The sequence below is a fragment of the Gigantopelta aegis genome, chromosome 15, assembly GCF_016097555.1.
Source record: "Gigantopelta aegis isolate Gae_Host chromosome 15, Gae_host_genome, whole genome shotgun sequence".
Classification (NCBI taxonomy): Eukaryota; Metazoa; Mollusca; class Gastropoda; order Neomphalida; family Peltospiridae; genus Gigantopelta; species Gigantopelta aegis.
The window spans coordinates 14,853,763-14,873,392 of NC_054713.1; the positions used below are offsets into that span (position 1 = coordinate 14,853,763).

The 19,630-nt window shown below is 37.9% G+C and overlaps 1 protein-coding gene across 1 annotated transcript; it reads left to right on the top strand.

Annotated features, from left to right (window-relative positions):
• The first annotated feature begins 137 nt into the window (after positions 1-137).
• LOC121389895 (succinate dehydrogenase [ubiquinone] iron-sulfur subunit, mitochondrial-like) lies at positions 138-19,630 on the top strand. The gene is made up of 9 exons (XM_041521555.1): positions 138-240; positions 5,051-5,128; positions 9,240-9,298; positions 11,604-11,747; positions 12,677-12,755; positions 14,033-14,155; positions 16,274-16,383; positions 17,190-17,304; positions 18,226-19,630. Exons 1-9 carry the CDS (start codon positions 178-180, stop codon positions 18,304-18,306), a joined length of 852 nt encoding a protein of 283 aa, XP_041377489.1. The 5' UTR covers positions 138-177; the 3' UTR covers positions 18,307-19,630.

Genomic DNA, 19,630 nt, shown 5'->3' on the forward strand with positions numbered 1-19,630 from the left:
CATTATATGATTTTTTTTTTAATAACTCAAACTCCACTAACAAGATTCGAACCTGCTACCGCCTTGTGAATGAAAAATCCCACGAGATGTGTGTAATGTAGTTAATAATTCTTATACTAACCATGAACCAGTCTACAGGAAATACATTGTTTGACCTTGGTGACCTCGCTGGCGAAAATGGCGAACACCAGTAGCATCGTTCGATATTCTATGAAAAGGGTTGCTTTGCAGCTCTTCCAGGTAACTGTCAAGCGCTGAACTTCAAACGCAGAATTGTGCTGCTTTTAGGGGGGGAATTTGCTTGCGATAATTTTATTTTTAAACTTAATAAAATATTTCTTTTGAATAACCTTCATATTATGACCTTCACCTCGACGCATTGAAACGTTACGGTCAACCTAGCCCGAGTACTCTGACTGTAAGAGAGCTAGACGGACATTTGGACATAAACACGCTCTCATTACAGTCAGAGACCAACCTATGTCTTTTTTTGGCAATTCCTGACTACCAAACGGTAGGCAACGAGTCCCGCTCTAATACCACAACAATCCTATGTTTGACGTCAAATACCTTTACATCAATCATTTTCGAGTTAAGTGATACAAAAAAATCCACATATTAATCATTAATACACATACTACAGAAAGAAACCCGACAGCACCCACATTCAGCTACGCTTCGTGACACTCCGTCGCAACAATTACAAAGCTCGGCGATCTATTTCGAGACTGGGCGATTCCGCCTTGTGCAGCAGTTAAGGGGTCGTCTCATAAGAGGAGGCTGTACGTAGCACATACTTTTGCCGTATCCTGTCGATAACACCCCAAATGTATCCTTCAAATTCAAAATGGAATCAATAATGTGTAATTGTTTTGGTTTAATGACGTAATGAAATCCAAATTCATCCAAAACGGCATTAGCCAACTCTTCCATGTTGTAACTTCGCTTGATATGAGATGGCCCCTGTAACTGCTGCACAAGGCGGAATCGCCCAGTGCGCGATCACGTGGTCTACGTCTCGAAATAGATCGCCGAGCTTTGCAATTGTTGCGACGGAGTGTCACAAAGCGTAGCTGAATGTGGGTGCTGTCGGGTTTCTTTCTGTAGTAAGTGTATTAGTGATTAATATGTGGATTTTTTTGTATCACTTAACTCGAAAATGATTGATGTAAAGGTATTTGACGTCAAACATAGGATTGTTGTGGTATTAGAGCGGGACTCGTTGCCTACCGTTTGGTAGTCAGGAATTGCCAAAAAAAGACATAGGTTGGTCTCTGACTGTAATGAGAGCGTGTTTATGTCCAAATGTCCGTCTAGCTCTCTTACAGTCAGAGTACTCGGGCTACGGTCAACCCTGCCCCTGGGTCTTCTCCAAAGGGGATTGTATTCTTAATAAATCAAAACAAATTCCTTTGATCCTCATCATCAGAAAGATCATCTACAAAGTTAAACCCCATTCCACCATGAACATACCAAAAGAAATTTATCATAATGATAATCATAAATGATAATGCCACACACACACACTGACCCCTAGCCCGAGTACTCTGACTGTAAGAGAGCTAGACGGACATTTGGACATAAACACGCTCTCATTACAGTCAGAGACCAGCCTATGTCTTTTTTTGGCAATTCCTGACTACCAAACGGTAGGCAACGAGTCCCGCTCTAATACCACAACAATCCTATGTTTGACGTCAAATACCTTTACATCAATCATTTTCGAGTTAAGTGATACCAAAAAATCCACATATTAATCACTAATACACTTACTACAGAAAGAAACCCGACAGCACCCACATTTAGCTACACTTCGTGACACTCCGTCGCAACAATTTCAAAGCTCGGCGATCTATTTCGAGACGTAGACCACGTGATCGCGCACTGGGCGATTCCGCCTTGTGCAGCAGTTACAGGGGCCGTCTCATATCAAGCGAAGTTACAACATGGAAGAGTTGGCTAATGCCGTTTTGGATGAATTTGGATTTCATTACGTCATTAAACCAAAACAATTACACATTATTGATTCCATTTTGAATTTGAAGGATACATTTGGGGTGTTATCGACAGGATACGGCAAAAGTATGTGCTACGTACTGCCTCCTCTTATGAGACGACCCCTGTAACTGCTGCACAAGGCGGAATCGCCCAGTCTCGAAATAGATCGCCGAGCTTTGTAATTGTTGCGACGGAGTGTCACGAAGCGTAGCTGAATGTGGGCGCTGTCGGGTTTCTTTCTGTAGTATGTGGATTTTTTTGTATCACTTAACTCGAAAATGATTGATGTAAAGGTATTTGACGTCAAACATAGGATTGTTGTGGTATTAGAGCGGGATTCGTTGCCTACCGTTTGGTAGTCAGGAATTGCCAAAAAAAGACATAGGCTGGTCTCTGACTGTAATGAGAGCGTGTTTATGTCCAAATGTCCGTCTAGCTCTCTTACAGTCAGAGTACTCGGGCTAACTGACCCCCTGCCCAAAATTTGGGGTATCAGGTCGTTTTGCCCTTATTCCCGATCGCCCCGTGTCGTTTCGCCCCCATACCGGGTCGTTTCGCCCTCTATACAGGGTCGTTTCGCCCTCATGTTTATGTTTGTGAATGATGAATAAATTTGTTTACGTGACTCTAGTTGCAAATCAGATATAGTTTATCAATTTGTAACCCTTTATCAGTCATAAACACCATTTATATGTATATGTTATTATGTGCAATATTTTAAAGAACCCCTCCCCTCACACCATCCCAGTTCCTACGGGCCTGATGTAAGTACAAAGACTAGCCTACACAATGTTATTGTCGATAGGACATATTAGTTATAAAGTGCTTTGGTGTGTGTGTGTCGGGGGGGGGGGGGGGGGGGGGGGGGGCTTTTTTGCAAATTTGCGAAATTGGCCTCTGTAATATCCATTGACGTGTCATGTTTACATCTATGCTGAAGAAGATTTACAATGAAATATTAAAAGGTCCATTTGCTTCAGTTTACATTTAAATACATGCAGTTTTCTGCTGTCTGCCATTTTGGGGGTTTTATGGAATACTCTTCAAGGGGGGTGAAAGACTCTAAAATATTAATATAAAATTAATGATCTCTAGTGCTATCTTTAAACAATCAAATAATCTTAATAATAATAAAATAATATGACGTCATCACATTTGCATTTATAACATAACATGTTATTACATTCAACGGTTGTTAGATTAAGTCATATTCTTTCACCCCTCTTGTCGAATATTCCATAAAAAGTCAAAATGGCAGCCTGCACAAAATTACATGCTTTTTGCCCTATGCGATCTCAGCGAAGTCGATACAGGTGACATGGATATCATCTAGTATGTGGAATCCATGCCATTGTGATTGTTTTTCCAAGATTTCTGTCTGGACAAAATGTGGGTAAAATCTAACGAAAAATAAAGGTAGGAGTAATTTATTGTAGTTGTCCACATTTTGTTTCGGACTTTACGTTTAAGTCTACAACCTTGTTGCCTGTTAGGTTGCCTGAAATGACTCGGGGCGAACGGGAATAAGGGCGAAACGACTCGGGGTCGAATAGGAATAAGGGCGAAACGACCCGGATTCAAAATTTGGCATAAATGTTACCAGATCAGCCAAGTGGTAAATCGCCAGGTATATCAGTATATCAAAGGCTGTGGTATGTGCTATCCTGTCTGTGGATAGTGCATATAAAAGATCCCTTGCTGCTAATGAAAAATGTAGCAGGTTTCCAGGGCTAGCGCTGTCGGTAGCCAAATTAGCCATTGGCTAATTGTTTTTTAAATTGGCTAATAAAATGTGCAAGTGGCAAAAAATTTGGCTGAGCCATTTTCTATTTTCTGATGTGAACAAACGGTTACATACTGTATCCAACACCGTGGCTGTAATAATAATACCAAATATACAATTAGGCAAAAAAAATAAATAGGTGTGTTTCCGGTCGACCGACCATCCCTAGTTTTACCATCACCACACCCCCCCCCCCCCCCCCCCCCCCCCCCCCCCCCGACCCGAATATTTTTTTCTCTTAAACTGAAAAAAACCTGGAAAAAAAAAGAAGTAAAAATGTTTGCAGAAAGTATTTAAATTAAGAACAACGAAATTAATACAAATGTCCCATTAATTTAAGGAAATACACAAACAGTGCATACCAAGACTACTACTACTACTACTACTACTACTACTACTACTACAATGACAACAACAATAACAATAATGATAATGATGATAAATAATAATAATAATAATAATTATTATTATTATTATTATTATTATTATGATAGTATTCAATTTAAAAAAAAAAAAAAAAAAAAAAAACCCTACCTACCTACCCTAATTTTTGGGGAGATGCAATCGGAAACACACCTGTTTTTGTTTTGGGCCTTAGCGTAATAGCGATCTCAGCCAGACTGAGCAAAACAAACGTCCGCTAGACTGGTTTATGCATTTCACATTAAACCAAGTGGCCACGTCAGGAACCAATCAAATAGTTTGCGAACGTTACGAAATCGTTTGTTTCATGAACTTAGGTTTGCTCTCAATGTGAATATAAGTCACGCTTCAGTCAGCTCAGGGAACATTTTGTTTTTAAAATCTTGATTAGCCATATTTCTAGTCAATTAAAAATTGATTAAGATCTACTGTTTAATGTTTTAAAGTTCTGTAACGATCTCTGAAACTTGCATAGCTAATAATGACACGATACTGAACAAAATGTTCCCTGCATCTGAGACCACACATGTCAAGAGACATTGTTGCGAACATTAAACAATACAATATTTTACACACAAGTACATCTTGATGTAAATTTGTTAAAAAAATCAATAGTTCGCATCAATGGTAAGGTAGTGTTAAATAAATGGCTGTGTTTTTTAACTTGAATGATATACCTATTCCAAATTAAATCAATTAACTTTGTTTAGATCAACCTACATGTACAATAACAATCAAATTAGATACATGATGCTTCCGTTTCTTTTCTTAGTGGATTTGCATAAATCATACAGGACACATTTTCAGATTTTTTTGTTTTGTTTAAATGAATAAAATGTGTTTCAGAAACGATGCTCACAAACAGCTGCAGCTACAGCGTCCGATTCCCAGCCACAGATGAAGAAGATCTCAGTCTACAGATGGGTAGGTTCACCTGACACCTTCATATACTTTTTACAGGGCTAGCTTCACCAGGGCACAATATTTCCCGAGAACTGTTGTTCTGTTCGCATGTCGGTTACACATCTTTAATATTTCGAGAACCGCCAATTGGTTGCGTGTTGAACAATTACATTCTAACATTAAAGTACCATATATCAATAATTAAAGGGAAAATCAGTATTTTTTTAAATACAGTTTTTTTGTAACAATATTTATTGATGTTCATGTTCACGTTGGGGATTGATCAACAGGCGATGCCTATATTAAGGTCTCTCCCTACATTTGAACCATCAATGTAGCACAGAACCATAGTTCAAGTGTTTTAGGATTAGGTAGGCCTAACTCATCGGTTATGAGAGCTATATTCATGTAACAGAACTGTAGTTCAAGTGTTTTAGGATTAGGTAGACCTAACTCATCGGTTATGAGAGCTATATTCATGTAACAGAACCGTAGTTCAAGTGTTTTAGGATTAGGTAGACCTAACTCATCAGTTATGAGAGCTATATTCATGTAACAGAACCGTAGTTCAAGTGTTTTAGGATTAGGTAGACCTAACTCATCAGTTATGAGAGCTATATTCATGTAACAGAACCGTAGTGCAAGTGTTTTAGGATTAGGTAGGCCTAACTCATCGGTTATGAGAGCTATATTCATGTAACAGAACTGTAGTTCAAGTGTTTTAGGATTAGGTAGACCTAACTCATCGGTTATGAGAGCTATATTCATGTAACAGAACTGTAGTTCAAGTGTTTTAGGATTAGGTAGGCCTAGCTCATCGGTTATGAGAACTATATTCATGTAACAGAACTGTAGTTCAAGTGTTTTAGGATTTGGTAGACCTAACTCATCGGTTATGAGAGCTATATTCATGTAACAGAACTGTAGTTCAAGTGTTTTAGGATTTGGTAGGCCTAACTCATCAGTTATGAGAGCTATATTCATGTAACAGAACCATAGTTCAAGTGTTTTAGGATTAGGTAGGCCTAACTCATCGGTTATGAGAGCTATATTCATGTAACAGAACTGTAGTTCAAGTGTTTTAGGATTAGGTAGACCTAACTCATCAGTTATGAGAGCTATATTCATGTAACAGAACCGTAGTTCAAGTGTTTTAGGATTAGGTAGGCCTAACTCATCGGTTATGAGAGCTATATTCATGTAACAGAACCGTATTTCAAGTGTTTTAGGATTAGGTAGGCCTAACTCATCGGTTATGAGAGCTATATTCATGTAACAGAACCGTAGTGCAAGTGTTTTAGGATTAGGTAGACCTAACTCATCAGTTATGAGAGCTATATTCATGTAACAGAACTGTAGTTCAAGTGTTTTAGGATTAGGTAGGCCTAACTCATCGGTTATGAGAGCTATATTCATGTAACAGAACCGTAGTGCAAGTGTTTTAGGATTAGGTAGGCCTAACTCATCGGTTATGAGAGCTATATTCATGTAACAGAACTGTAGTTCAAGTGTTTTAGGATTAGGTAGACCTAACTCATCGGTTATGAGAGCTATATTCATGTAACAGAACTGTAGTTCAAGTGTTTTAGGATTTGGTAGGCCTAACTCATCAGTTATGAGAGCTATATTCATGTAACAGAACCATAGTTCAAGTGTTTTAGGATTAGGTAGGCCTAACTCATCAGTTATGAGAGCTATATTCATGTAACAGAACCGTAGTTCAAGTGTTTTAGGATTAGGTAGGCCTAACTCATCGGTTATGAGAGCTATATTCATGTAACAGAACCGTAGTTCAAGTGTTTTAGGATTAGGTAGACCTAACTCTTCGGTTATGAGAGCTATATTCATGTAACAGAACCGTAGTTCAAGTGTTTTAGGATTTGGTAGGCCTAACTCATCGGTTATGAGAGCTATATTCATGTAACAGAACCGTAGTTCAAGTGTTTTAGGATTAGGTAGACCTAACTCATCGGTTATGAGAGCTATATTCATGTAACAGAACTGTAGTTCAAGTGTTTTAGGATTTGGTAGGCCTAACTCATCGGTTATGAGAGCTATATTCATGTAACAGAACTGTAGTTCAAGTGTTTTAGGATTAGGTAGACCTAACTCATCAGTTATGAGAGCTATATTCATGTAACAGAACCGTAGTTCAAGTGTTTTAGGATTAGGTAGACCTAACTCATCAGTTATGAGAGCTATATTCATGTAACAGAACCGTAGTTCAAGTGTTTTAGGATTAGGTAGGCCTAACTCATCAGTTATGAGAGCTATATTCATGTAACAGAACCGTAGTTCAAGTGTTTTAGGATTAGGTAGGCCTAACTCATCGGTTATGAGAGCTATATTCATGTAACAGAACCGTAGTTCAAGTGTTTTAGGATTAGGTAGACCTAACTCTTCGGTTATGAGAGCTATATTCATGTAACAGAACCGTAGTTCAAGTGTTTTAGGATTTGGTAGGCCTAACTCATCGGTTATGAGAGCTATATTCATGTAACAGAACTGTAGTTCAAGTGTTTTAGGATTAGGTAGACCTAACTCATCAGTTATGAGAGCTATATTCATGTAACAGAACCGTAGTTCAAGTGTTTTAGGATTAGGTAGACCTAACTCATCAGTTATGAGAGCTATATTCATGTAACAGAACCGTAGTTCAAGTGTTTTAGGATTAGGTAGGCCTAACTCATCGGTTATGAGAGCTATATTCATGTAACAGAACCGTAGTTCAAGTGTTTTAGGATTAGGTAGACCTAACTCTTCGGTTATGAGAGCTATATTCATGTAACAGAACCGTAGTTCAAGTGTTTTAGGATTTGGTAGGCCTAACTCATCGGTTATGAGAGCTATATTCATGTAACAGAACCGTAGTTCAAGTGTTTTAGGATTTGGTAGGCCTAACTCATCGGTTATGAGAGCTATATTCATGTAACAGAACCGTAGTTCAAGTGTTTTAGGATTAGGTAGGCCTAACTCATCAGTTATGAGAGCTATATTCATGTAACAGAACCGTAGTTCAAGTGTTTTAGGATTAGGTAGGCCTAACTCATCGGTTATGAGAGCTATATTCATGTAACAGAACCGTAGTTCAAGTGTTTTAGGATTAGGTAGACCTAACTCTTCGGTTATGAGAGCTATATTCATGTAACAGAACCGTAGTTCAAGTGTTTTAGGATTTGGTAGGCCTAACTCATCGGTTATGAGAGCTATATTCATGTAACAGAACCGTAGTTCAAGTGTTTTAGGATTAGGTAGACCTAACTCATCGGTTATGAGAGCTATATTCATGTAACAGAACTGTAGTTCAAGTGTTTTAGGATTTGGTAGGCCTAACTCATCGGTTATGAGAGCTATATTCATGTAACAGAACTGTAGTTCAAGTGTTTTAGGATTAGGTAGACCTAACTCATCAGTTATGAGAGCTATATTCATGTAACAGAACCGTAGTTCAAGTGTTTTAGGATTTGGTAGGCCTAACTCATCGGTTATGAGAGCTATATTCATGTAACAGGGCCGTAGCCATCTTCATAACTCAAGGCTAATATTCGTTCCTCATATTCAGCCTTGATACATGTAGTCAAGATTACTGATATCCACTACTAGCGCCCTCTATTGGAAGAAAATTTGTAACACCGATTATGTCCCTTACACGATGACATCGCTGACCAATCACAGCATCGGTAACATGTGACAATCTTGAAAGCAGTATCAAAAATTAACCGCCGGACGCTGACGCTGCCATCTTTGTTTACAATAACAAGGGAATCTATAAGGAGCGTTGCGATTCGTTGCAATCAGATCTCATCGCATCCAATGAAATTTAAGCATTTTGTGACACGATTTCTTGACGACATGTATCAAGGCTGAATACGAGGAACGAATATTAGCCTTGATTTATGAAGATGGGGCCCATGTTTTATATGGTTAGGTTCACTTTAAACCTGCGTTTTATGGGTAGGTTCACATAACACTACATTTTACATGATTAGGTTGACTTAACACCTACTTTTTACTGGGGTAGCTTCACTAAATACCTGTTAAGTGTGATAATTATCATTTGTTTAACACCTATAGGTACATGTAATAGCGCTGATTAAAACAACAAAGTGTTAAATTAACATTTCTTTCCCAGGACCCCGACAAGCAAGGTGATAAGCCGAGGATGCAGACATTTGATGTTGACCTGAACCAGTAAGTATTGAAATGAATAATTAATGATGTCATTGCTACATGTAGTGATGTAACCATGATCAATTATTACTACATGTAGTGATGTAACCATGATCAATTATTAAACAGTATTAAAGGGACATTCCCGTTTGCTGCAATTTTTAAGATTTTATCGACTAACAGAGACTTTTTTAACGATTGTAATTACATATCAGATATATTTTTCTTCATTAAATATTACTGGCTGTATATTAAACGTGTTTCTGATCGTTCTAATATTTGTACTGGGTTAAATTTCATTTTATTTCCTAAAATATTTGTTTCATACGTACAAAATTATTTGAAGACAAAATCCACTTTGGGCTTCTAACAAATATTAAGACGACCAGAAACACACTGAATATACAGACACTGATATTTTAAACACGAAAATGTATTTAATATGTATGTTTAATCGTACAAATATTTTATAGTCAGAAACATCTTAAAATACAACAAACTCAGGAATGTCCCTTTAATCAATTGGGTTCCATAATCAGTTCTGGAAAATGTTAACTGTAATTTGATAATAAATTATATATGCGAAATGATGAAGTCTGCAGCAATTTGAGTTGGTCTTTTTTCACCTTTCCGAAGTAAAAAAGTGAAATATAGACCTGTATTATGGCAGCAGCCTCGATGTCGTCAACTTTTGCCTAAAGTTTAACAGTGAAGTTTCGTATTGAGATTGGTTTGTTACAAAACTATAAGTCCTAGGTCAGTGAAACTTGGTTTATAGTTGCACCTATGGATGTTCATCACAGGTCAGTGAAACTTGGTTTATAGTTGCACCTGTTGCTGTTCATCACAGGTCAGTGAAACTTGGTTTATGGTTGCACCTATTGCTGTTCATCACAGGTCAGTGAAACTTGGTTTATAGTTGCACCTGTTGCTGTTCATCACAGGTCAGTGAAACTTGGTTTATAGTTGCACCTATTGATGTTCATCACAGGTCAGTGAAACTTGGTTTATAGTTGCACCTGTTGCTGTTCATCACAGGTCAGTGAAACTTAGTTTATAGTTGCACCTATGGATGTTCATCACAGGTCAGTGAAACTTGGTTTATAGTTGCACCTATGGATGTTCATCACAGGTCAGTGAAACTTGGTTTATAGTTGCACCTATGGATGTTCATCACAGGTCAATGAAACTTGGTTTATAGTTGCACCTATTGATGTTCAACACAGTGAGGGGCGAGACGTAGCCGAGTGGTAAAGCACTCACTTGATGCACGGTCAGTTTGGGATCAATCCCCATCAGTGGGCCCATTGGGCTATTTCTTGCTTCAGCCAGTGCACTACAACTGGTACATCAGAGGCTGTGGTATGTGCTATCCTGTCTATGGGATGGTGCACATAAAAGATCTCTTGCTGCTAATCGAAAAGAGTAGGCCATCAAGTGGCGACAGCGGGTTTCCTCCCTCAATATCTGTGTGATCCTTAAACCTTATGTCCGACGCCATAAAATCGTAAATAAAATGTGTTGAGTGCATCGTTAAATAAAACATTTCCTTCCTTCACAGTGCATCAAAAATGTTTATAGTATGTGAGACATTTAATTCTATGGGATTCTTGTCTTGACTCTTACCTTTGTTTAACGGACACCCAATAACCGATGTGTAGATTTGTGCTGGGGTGTGATTAAACATTTCATTCATTCATTCATTCATTCATTCATTCATTCATTCATTCATTCATTCATTCTTGTCTTGACTAGGCATTAAAAATAAAGTTTAAAACAGGGCTAGCTCTGGGTGTGCAGACTATTTCGCCAAATTATCTATTAAATTTAAAACATTGCAGAAACCCAGTGATTTTCTAACGAAATATCAATTATTACATGAAATTGTTTCGCCAAATAAAAATAAAATTCGCCAATTGTTTTTTAAAATTTGGCGAGTGCCAGAGCTAGCCCTGTAAAAGAAATTGTAGGGTACTTCACTGTGTGTAAGGGATCAAGGATCATTTCCTGTCTGTGGGCCATTGGGCTATTTCTCGTTCCAGCCAGTGTTCCGAAATTTGTGTAACAAAGGCTGTGGTATGTACTATCCTGTCTGTGGGGTGGTGCATATAAAAGATCCCTTGCTGCTAATCGAAAAGAATAACCCATGAAGTGGCGAAAGCGGTTTTCCTCTCTCAATATGTGTGTGGTCCTTAACCATATGTGTGACGTCGTATAACCATAAATAAAATGAGTTGAGTCAGTCATTAAATAAAACACTTCCTTCCATCCTTCACTGTATATGCATGTAGGCTATAGCTTAAAGTAATACTTTCAATTTTTCCAGATGTGGTCCTATGGTTCTGGATGCTCTGATTAAGATCAAGAATGAGGTGGATCCAACCTTGACCTTTAGGAGGTCGTGTCGCGAGGGCATCTGTGGCTCCTGCTCCATGACTATTGAAGGAACAAACACCCTGGCTTGCATCTAGTAAGTATTTCACTAAACGAAATAAAACTAAACTAGACTTGTCGGGGTTCAAAATTGGCTGAAAGTTTTGCAAGATATTCGGTTCTCCAACAATAGCTGATGATTTATTAATCAGTGTGCTCAAGTGTTGTCGTTAAACAAAACAAAACAAAATAAAACAAAACAAAACAAAACAAAACAAAACAAAACAAAAAACAGTCGGTCCTCCAAGCTACAAGTTTTGTTGGACCAAATTAAAAGCTTCTGTACAAAACATAATCATAAAGAATATTCAAAATAATTACTGGTCTTGACAGGATGACATGCAAAAGGATCTACCGGAGATGTTGACCAGCAAAAAACAGTCGGGACGGCAATTTTTTACCACTGTTTGTGGTTCTAAAAACATAATGTGTAAATAGGGAGTTGAAACTTAATTTTAAAAGGAGACCTCAAAATATGAGGGGAGTTGTATATCTGGCTCCCCATCTTTATGGCTTTATGATTCAAGGAGAGTAATTTTAGCTCCCCTTAGCATTCGTACCTTCTTTTTTTTTTAAATAGTACTGTAAAAGGATTAAATATCAATGCTCAGTATGGTAATATCTTAAATGGATCTCCATAATCTAAATTAAGAGAGCAGTTAATCACTGTTCACCATTTATTACACAGCAGGGTCTGAACATTTATAGTAACCAGCAAGGCAAGTTGAAATGAGTTGGTACTGGCTGTTGTTTAAAAAGGGGCGGGACATAGCACCTGTGGTAAAGTCTGGGATTGATCCCATCAGTGGACCCATTGGGCTATTTTTCGCTCCAGCCAGTGCACCACGACTGGTATATCAAAGGCTGTGGTATGTGCTATCCTGTCTGCAACAGGAAATGGTCACAGAATGAGAAGAGTGATTGGTAATCCTGTACCATTTAATTTTTGTTGTTTTCTTTTTCTAGTAAAATAAATCCCAACCTGAACAAGACCCTGACGATTTACCCCCTGCCTCATATGTACGTTGTGAAGGATCTCGTACCAGTAAGTATCTTTGTCGTGGGGGGGTGGGGGGGACGTAGCCCAGGAGTAAATTGCTCACTCGATGCATGATCGGTCTGTGATCGATCCCCGTCAGTGTGCCCATTGGGCTATTTCTCGTTCCAGCCAGTGCACACACATAGACAGATGCACAAGACACATGATTAGATAATAAATCAATGTGCTCTAGTGGTGTCGTTAAACAAAACAAACTTTTTAACTTTGTCATGCGACTTGTATTTTGATCACATTTTATGATACTACATGTAGTCCACATTAATATAAATTATGATTCACTGGCTGATGGTCGATAATAAAAAGTTGGGCGTGATTTAGATCAGTCAGTTGAGTACTCGCTTGAGGTGCTTGCATCGCAGGATCGAATCACCTCGGTGGATCCATTCAACTTTTTTTTCATTACATCCAGTGCACCACAACTGGTCAAAGGCCGGGGTATGTGCTTTTCTGTCTGTGGGAAAGTGCATATAAAAGATTCCTTGCTGCATTAGGGAAAATGTAGGTCGTTTCCTCTGGTGACTATGTGTCAGAATTACCTAATGTTTGACATCCAATAACCGATGATTAATTAATCAATGTGCTCTAGGGGTGTTGTTAAACAAAACAAACTATAATTTTAATAAAAAGTAGCCCAAGGGACTTAAAAATAAGGTCATCCCAAGCCTACAGTAAGCTGGAGTTATTGCCCTTTGCATATTAAGTAGTTTTTTTTTTATATAAACATGTAGTTACCTGCCTCGGTGGTGTCATGGTTAAGCCATCGGACGTAAAGCTCGTAGGTACAGGGTTCGCAGCCCGGTACTAGCTCCCACCCAGAGCAAGTTTTAAAGACTCAGTGGGTAGGTGTACAACCACTACACCCTTTTCTCTCTGACTAACAACTAACAACTAACCCAGTGTCTTGAACAAACAGCCCAGATAGCTGAAGTGTGTGTCCAGGACAGCATGCTTGAACTGTGGTTGGATATAAGCACAAAACCAACTTCAAATGAAATATATATAGTTTGTGTACCTTAACCTTTGGTAAGACTGTGTACAGCCGTGAATGTTTTGTTTTGTTTTAGATAGAACTATATTAATGATTAATTTTATATCACAAATTTTTAAAATAAAATATAAAACAAACTGTTTAATGTGTTGAGATGAATATCCAAGGGTGCAGTTGTTCAGCTTAATAATATGTACATGTAGGTGGGACATTTAATTCTGCGGAATGCTTGTTTTCTAATATTTTGCTTGTTCTTTTTTATTTTCACCATTAGGACATGAGTAACTTCTATGCCCAGTATCGCGCCATCGAACCGTACTTGATGAGGAAGGGGGAGAAAGAGTCTGATATTGGACACAAAGTTCATTTACAGACTGTTGAGGATCGTGCCAAACTGGTGGGTTCTTGTTTTGTTTTATTTTCATCATTACATCCTCTGGGGGGGGATGTAGCCCAGTGGTAAAACATTCACTTGATTTGCAGTCAGTTTGGGATCGAACCTCGTCGGTGTGCCCATTGGGCTATTTCTCATTCCAGCCTGTGCACCATGACTGGTATATCAAAGGACATGGTATGTGCTATCCTGTCTATGTGATGGTGCACATAAAAGATGTCTTGCTACTAATGGAAAAATGTAGCGGGTTTTCTCTGATGACTATGAGACAGAATTACCAAATGTTTGACATCAAATAGCTGATGACCGGCCTCGGTGGCGTCGTGGCAGGCCATCGGTCTACAGGCTGGTAGGTACTGGGTTCGGATCCCAGTCGAGGCATGGGATTTTAAATCCAGATACCGACTCCAAACCCTGAGTGAGTGCTCCGCAAGGCTCAATGGGTAGGTGTAAACCACTTGCACCGACCAGTGATCCATAACTGGTTCAACAAAGGCCATGGTTTGTGCTATCCTGCCTGTGGGAAGCGCAAATAAAAGATCCCTTGCTGCTAATCGGAAGAGTAACCCATGTAGTGCCGACAGCGGGTTTCCTGTGTGGTCCTTAACCATATGTCTGACGCCATATAACCGTAAATAAAATGTGTTGAGTGCGTCGTTAAATAAAACACTTCTTTCAGATAGCTGAAGATTATTCAAACAATGTTTTCTAGTGGTGTCGCTAAACAAAACAAACTTCTTTCTTGAAACAGAAAACACCCCACGTTTTGAGGCTAGATGAAGTATTCTTGAAACAGAAAACACCCCACGTTTTGAGGCTAGATGAAATATTCTTGAAACAGAAAACACCCCACGTTTTGAGGCTAGATGAAGTATTCTTGAAACAGAAAACACCCCACGTTTTGAGGCTAGATGAAGTATTCTTGAAACAGAAAACACCCCCGGTTTTCTCCAAATTAATAATGCACAGACTAATCTGTTTCGACCCTGTCTGTCAGTTTCCTCCGACTCTGTCTCCTGAGCGGTCCACACCATCATCTACCTGTTTCAACTTCCTTCACGACACTAACAACCGCCGGTAGTAGAGGAGCATAGTAGTTGGTTACAAGTGCCTCTTAACAATGCCAGAAGTAAATATAACTACTGAACATTCTCCAAAGTGGTCAGACTAAGCCCACAGCTAAAAGCTGATGGAGAATGACAGGTGTGTGGCACAGATAGCCACAAGAAACAAGCCCATGTTGCAGTTGGAGAGACAAGGACTGGGATGTGGACAGCAAAAGAAGTTGAAAGATAAGAGGAGCTGCCAGATCAGAAAGAAATAAGAGAGAAAGGAAAAGGGGCAGTGGGATTAAAGAAATAAGAGAGAAAGGAAAAGGGGCAGTGGGATTAAAGAAATAAGAGAGAAAGGAAAAGGGGCAGTGGGATTAAAAAAAAAAAAGAAGTAATAATGCACAGACTAACAATAATGTGAATTAAATTAGAGGACCATTTGGTATGTACAATACAGCCAGACCTCGTTACAACGAACATGTTCGTCCTTGGATCACTTTGTCGTATCGAAATTGCCGTTATAGCGAATGAATTTGTCGTGAGTTATCGCCTTAGCCAAACTGACGTAAGAAAAAACTCACCTGATTAATAATAACTGAAGACTGAATAGCATTTATGTAATAAATGCATTGCAATTATTATTGAAACAAGAAAAACACATACATATAAATATGTTTTAAAAAGAACAAAAGGGACAGGATGTAGCCAAGTGGTAAAACCGCTCCCTTGATCCACGGTCGGTTTGACATTAATCTCCGTCGGTGGGCCCATTTGGCTATTTCTCGTTCCAGCCAGTGCACCATGACTGGTTTATCAAAGGCTGTGGTATGTGCTATTCTGTCTATGGGATGGTGCATATAAAAGATTCCTTGCTACTAATGGAAAAATGTAATTTATAACATATAATATATATAATTTATTACATGTATAGAATATATAATTTATTACATGCGTACATGTATATGTAATTTATTACATGTATAGAATATGTAATTTATTACATGTATAGAATATATAATTTATTACGTGTATACAATATATAGTTTATTCCATGTTTTGTTGGTTTCAGGATGGGCTGTACGAGTGTATTCTGTGTGCGTGCTGCAGTACGTCGTGCCCTAGCTACTGGTGGAACTCAGACAAATACCTCGGACCAGCCGTCCTCATGCAGGCATATAGGTAGGAACTCATTATACAGTCAAATGTTGAGGGTACCAAATTTGTCCTGCTACATAAAAACTACTTGTGCTTTTATTCATTAACCTTAGGTGCATCCCCTGCCTCTGCCCCCAATCCCCCAAAAAGCAAAACAATAGTGCAAAACAAATACATGTACATCCAGATTACAAGCAACGGAAAAAAGGTTCTTTTGAAATAATAAATGTTTAGGCCTTTGATTGGCTGTTGGGATGTTAGGGCATAAGTATTGCAGTGACAGGGAGTGAGATGGGAGGGGGGATGCACTTAGGTGAAATGGTCGTTCATAAAAAGTGAAAGTTTGATTGAAGTTTTCTTAAAAGTAATTTGTTATAAAAAAAATTATTTGAAAAAAAAACAAAAAATAATAATTCACATACTTATGTTTCATACTTCAAGTAGAATAGCAAAGGATTTTTGTTAATCCTTCAGAAAAGTGAAATTATGAAATTACACAAATACAGACTTCATCATAGAGTTGTTAAAAAAAAACCCACTGGTGTGTAACCATCGAACCCAAATTAAATTTAGTTTTGATGTAGTCCTGTGTTGATTTTAGAAGCTGCCTGAAATTGAATTCAATTGGAATAAAACAAATACCACATAGCTGTCAAAATGCATCCACATGCAACTCTAGATATCTTTGGGTCAAAATAAGCATACAGTTGTTAGTGAAAATTAAGCCTTGGGATCATTTATGGACCCCGAGATACTCTGGACTGTGATGGAATACTATATGGTGAGATAGCGATGTTCTTGTGCTATAGATCTGTATGTTTCTGTTACAGGTGGATGATCGACTCGCGTGATGATTTCACGGATGAACGACTGGCACAGCTGGAGGATGCTTTCTCAGTGTTCCGCTGTCACACAATCATGAACTGCACCAAGACTTGTCCAAAGGTACGATTCGACTCAAAAAATAAAAGAAAGGAAGGTTCAACAACAACCCGCAGGGTTTCATATTGTCAGTTTTTTTGTGGGAAAGAAAAGAAGGAAATATTTAACAACATCTCACTGAAATAAGAATAGTACCTAGTAGGTTAACTCTTGTGCAGGTTACCATAAATTACAGGACTGGTAACCTATAGGTTAAAGTTAAAGTTTGTTTTGTTTAACAACTCCACTATACAGCACATTGATTTATTCATTATCAGCTATTGGGTGTCAAACATTTGGTATTTTGACATATAGTCTCAGAGATGAAACCTGGCTACATTATTTCATTGGTAGCAAGGGATCTTTTATATGCACCATACCATGAACAGGATAGCACATACCACAGCCATTGATATACCAGTCGTGGTATACCAGCTGGAATGAGAAATAGCCCAGTGGCCCCAATCAATCCCAAACTGACGCACATCAAGCGAGCGCTTAACCACTGGGCTACGTCTCGCCCTCACATATAGGTTATGAGAGATGTATGAAATTTACAATTCCCATTATCATTCCTTCAGTAATTTATTAATATGTTTATACTTTGTTATCCATTCCCGTTGTACTAATACATGTGTGTGTATTTTGTATTTGAACAGCACACAAGCGATCAAACTTAGTTGGTGGTGTTTTTGTTTTATATTTTTGGGGAGAACAAAAAACATTCTTGACATATGGTAACCTGGTAACCTGAACAACCGTTCGCGACTTATTTCAATGCCTGACAATATTTTAAAATCTTAGGTGAACGAGAATTGGTTTATGTAATTGTTACCTCCGTAACCAATTGTTTGGTTAAATAAATTGTATTTGCTTGAACCATAAGTTTTAAATATTTAATAATAAGAAGTGGCTTATGTTAATTACATTCTGCTTTCCTTTCAGGGTTTGAACCCAGGTCGTGCTATTGGCGAAATTAAGAAGCTGATGATGAATTATAGCAAAGAGGCTACAGCTCTGCCATAAAACGTTTTCTTAAAAAATTAAGTTTTAGTTTGTCGCTGTACAAACCTGCAGGTTTCTGTTTCTGGTGTTAAGTGTAAACTTAGCGCTAAATGCACACTTGACATTTTGCTGTTAAATAAAAAGACTTCACAAATATGCATCAGTATAAAATGTGCTATGTCCTATCTGGATCTTAATTCTTAAAATCTCCAGATTTGGACAAAATTTAATTAAACTGATTGTCCCGAGTTTGCTACCTTTGTAACATTAGTTTTGGACTAATAGACTGGTTTTCAAAAACTAAAACTGGATATTAAAAATATTTTCTTGTTTAGAACATAGTGTTTCTGGTCGTCTTATTATTTGTAACAGCTTAAACTATGTAACATATATATATTTATTTTTGCAGGGCTAGCTCTGGCATTCGCCATATTTGCTAATTGCAAATTTTAAGAATACTAGTAATTAGAAAATTTTATTTTAATTTGGCAAAAACAGTTTGTGTACTAATTGACATTTATGTTTCACATTTTTGAAATAATTTGGTGACATTTTTTTATCATTCAGAGCTAGCATTGATTTATATGTGTGAACTCATAGGGAGGTAAACCCATCAAATTCGGGACAGTCTCTTCAATCATTTTTGTTCTGATTGGATGTGGTGTTACAGATAATCGCACCACTATTGTCTTTTATAAAGAGTGCATTATTAAGAGCAGTTGGAAGGTTTTGATGGTGGTGGTGGTGATTCTTTTTTTATTTTTTTATAGCTTTCTCAGTGCAACAGATAATTTGTCCTGCCATATAAAAACAACTTTTGCTTTTATTCATTGACCTCAGATGCATCCTCTACCTCTGCCCCCAATCTGCAATAATAAAAAAAGAAGAAGCAAAACAAATACATCGAGATTAAAAGCAAAGAAAAAAAAGGTTCATTTGAAATCATAGAAGTTTAGGCCTTTGATCGACTCTGGGATGTAACCATGTTAGGACATCATCAGTGCAGTAGCAGGGAGTGACATGGTGGTGGGGGTTGTATGTAGGTGAGCTGTCAGTTCATGAAAATTGAAAGTTTAGTTGAAGTTTTCTTAGAAGTCCTTTTTTGTATTTTTGTTTAATTTGAAAAATGTTTGGATGTTTGTGAAACCTTCAGAAAAGTAAAATTACACAAATAGAGACTGGGCAAATGATTAGCATCATAGAATTGTAAAAAAAAATGAAAGGAAAAATCCTGGTGTGTAACCATCAAACCCAAATTACAATTTTGTTTTGATGTTGTCATGTGTTGATTTTAGAAACTGCCTGAAATTGACTTCAATTTGAATTAAAAAAAATACTACCAACA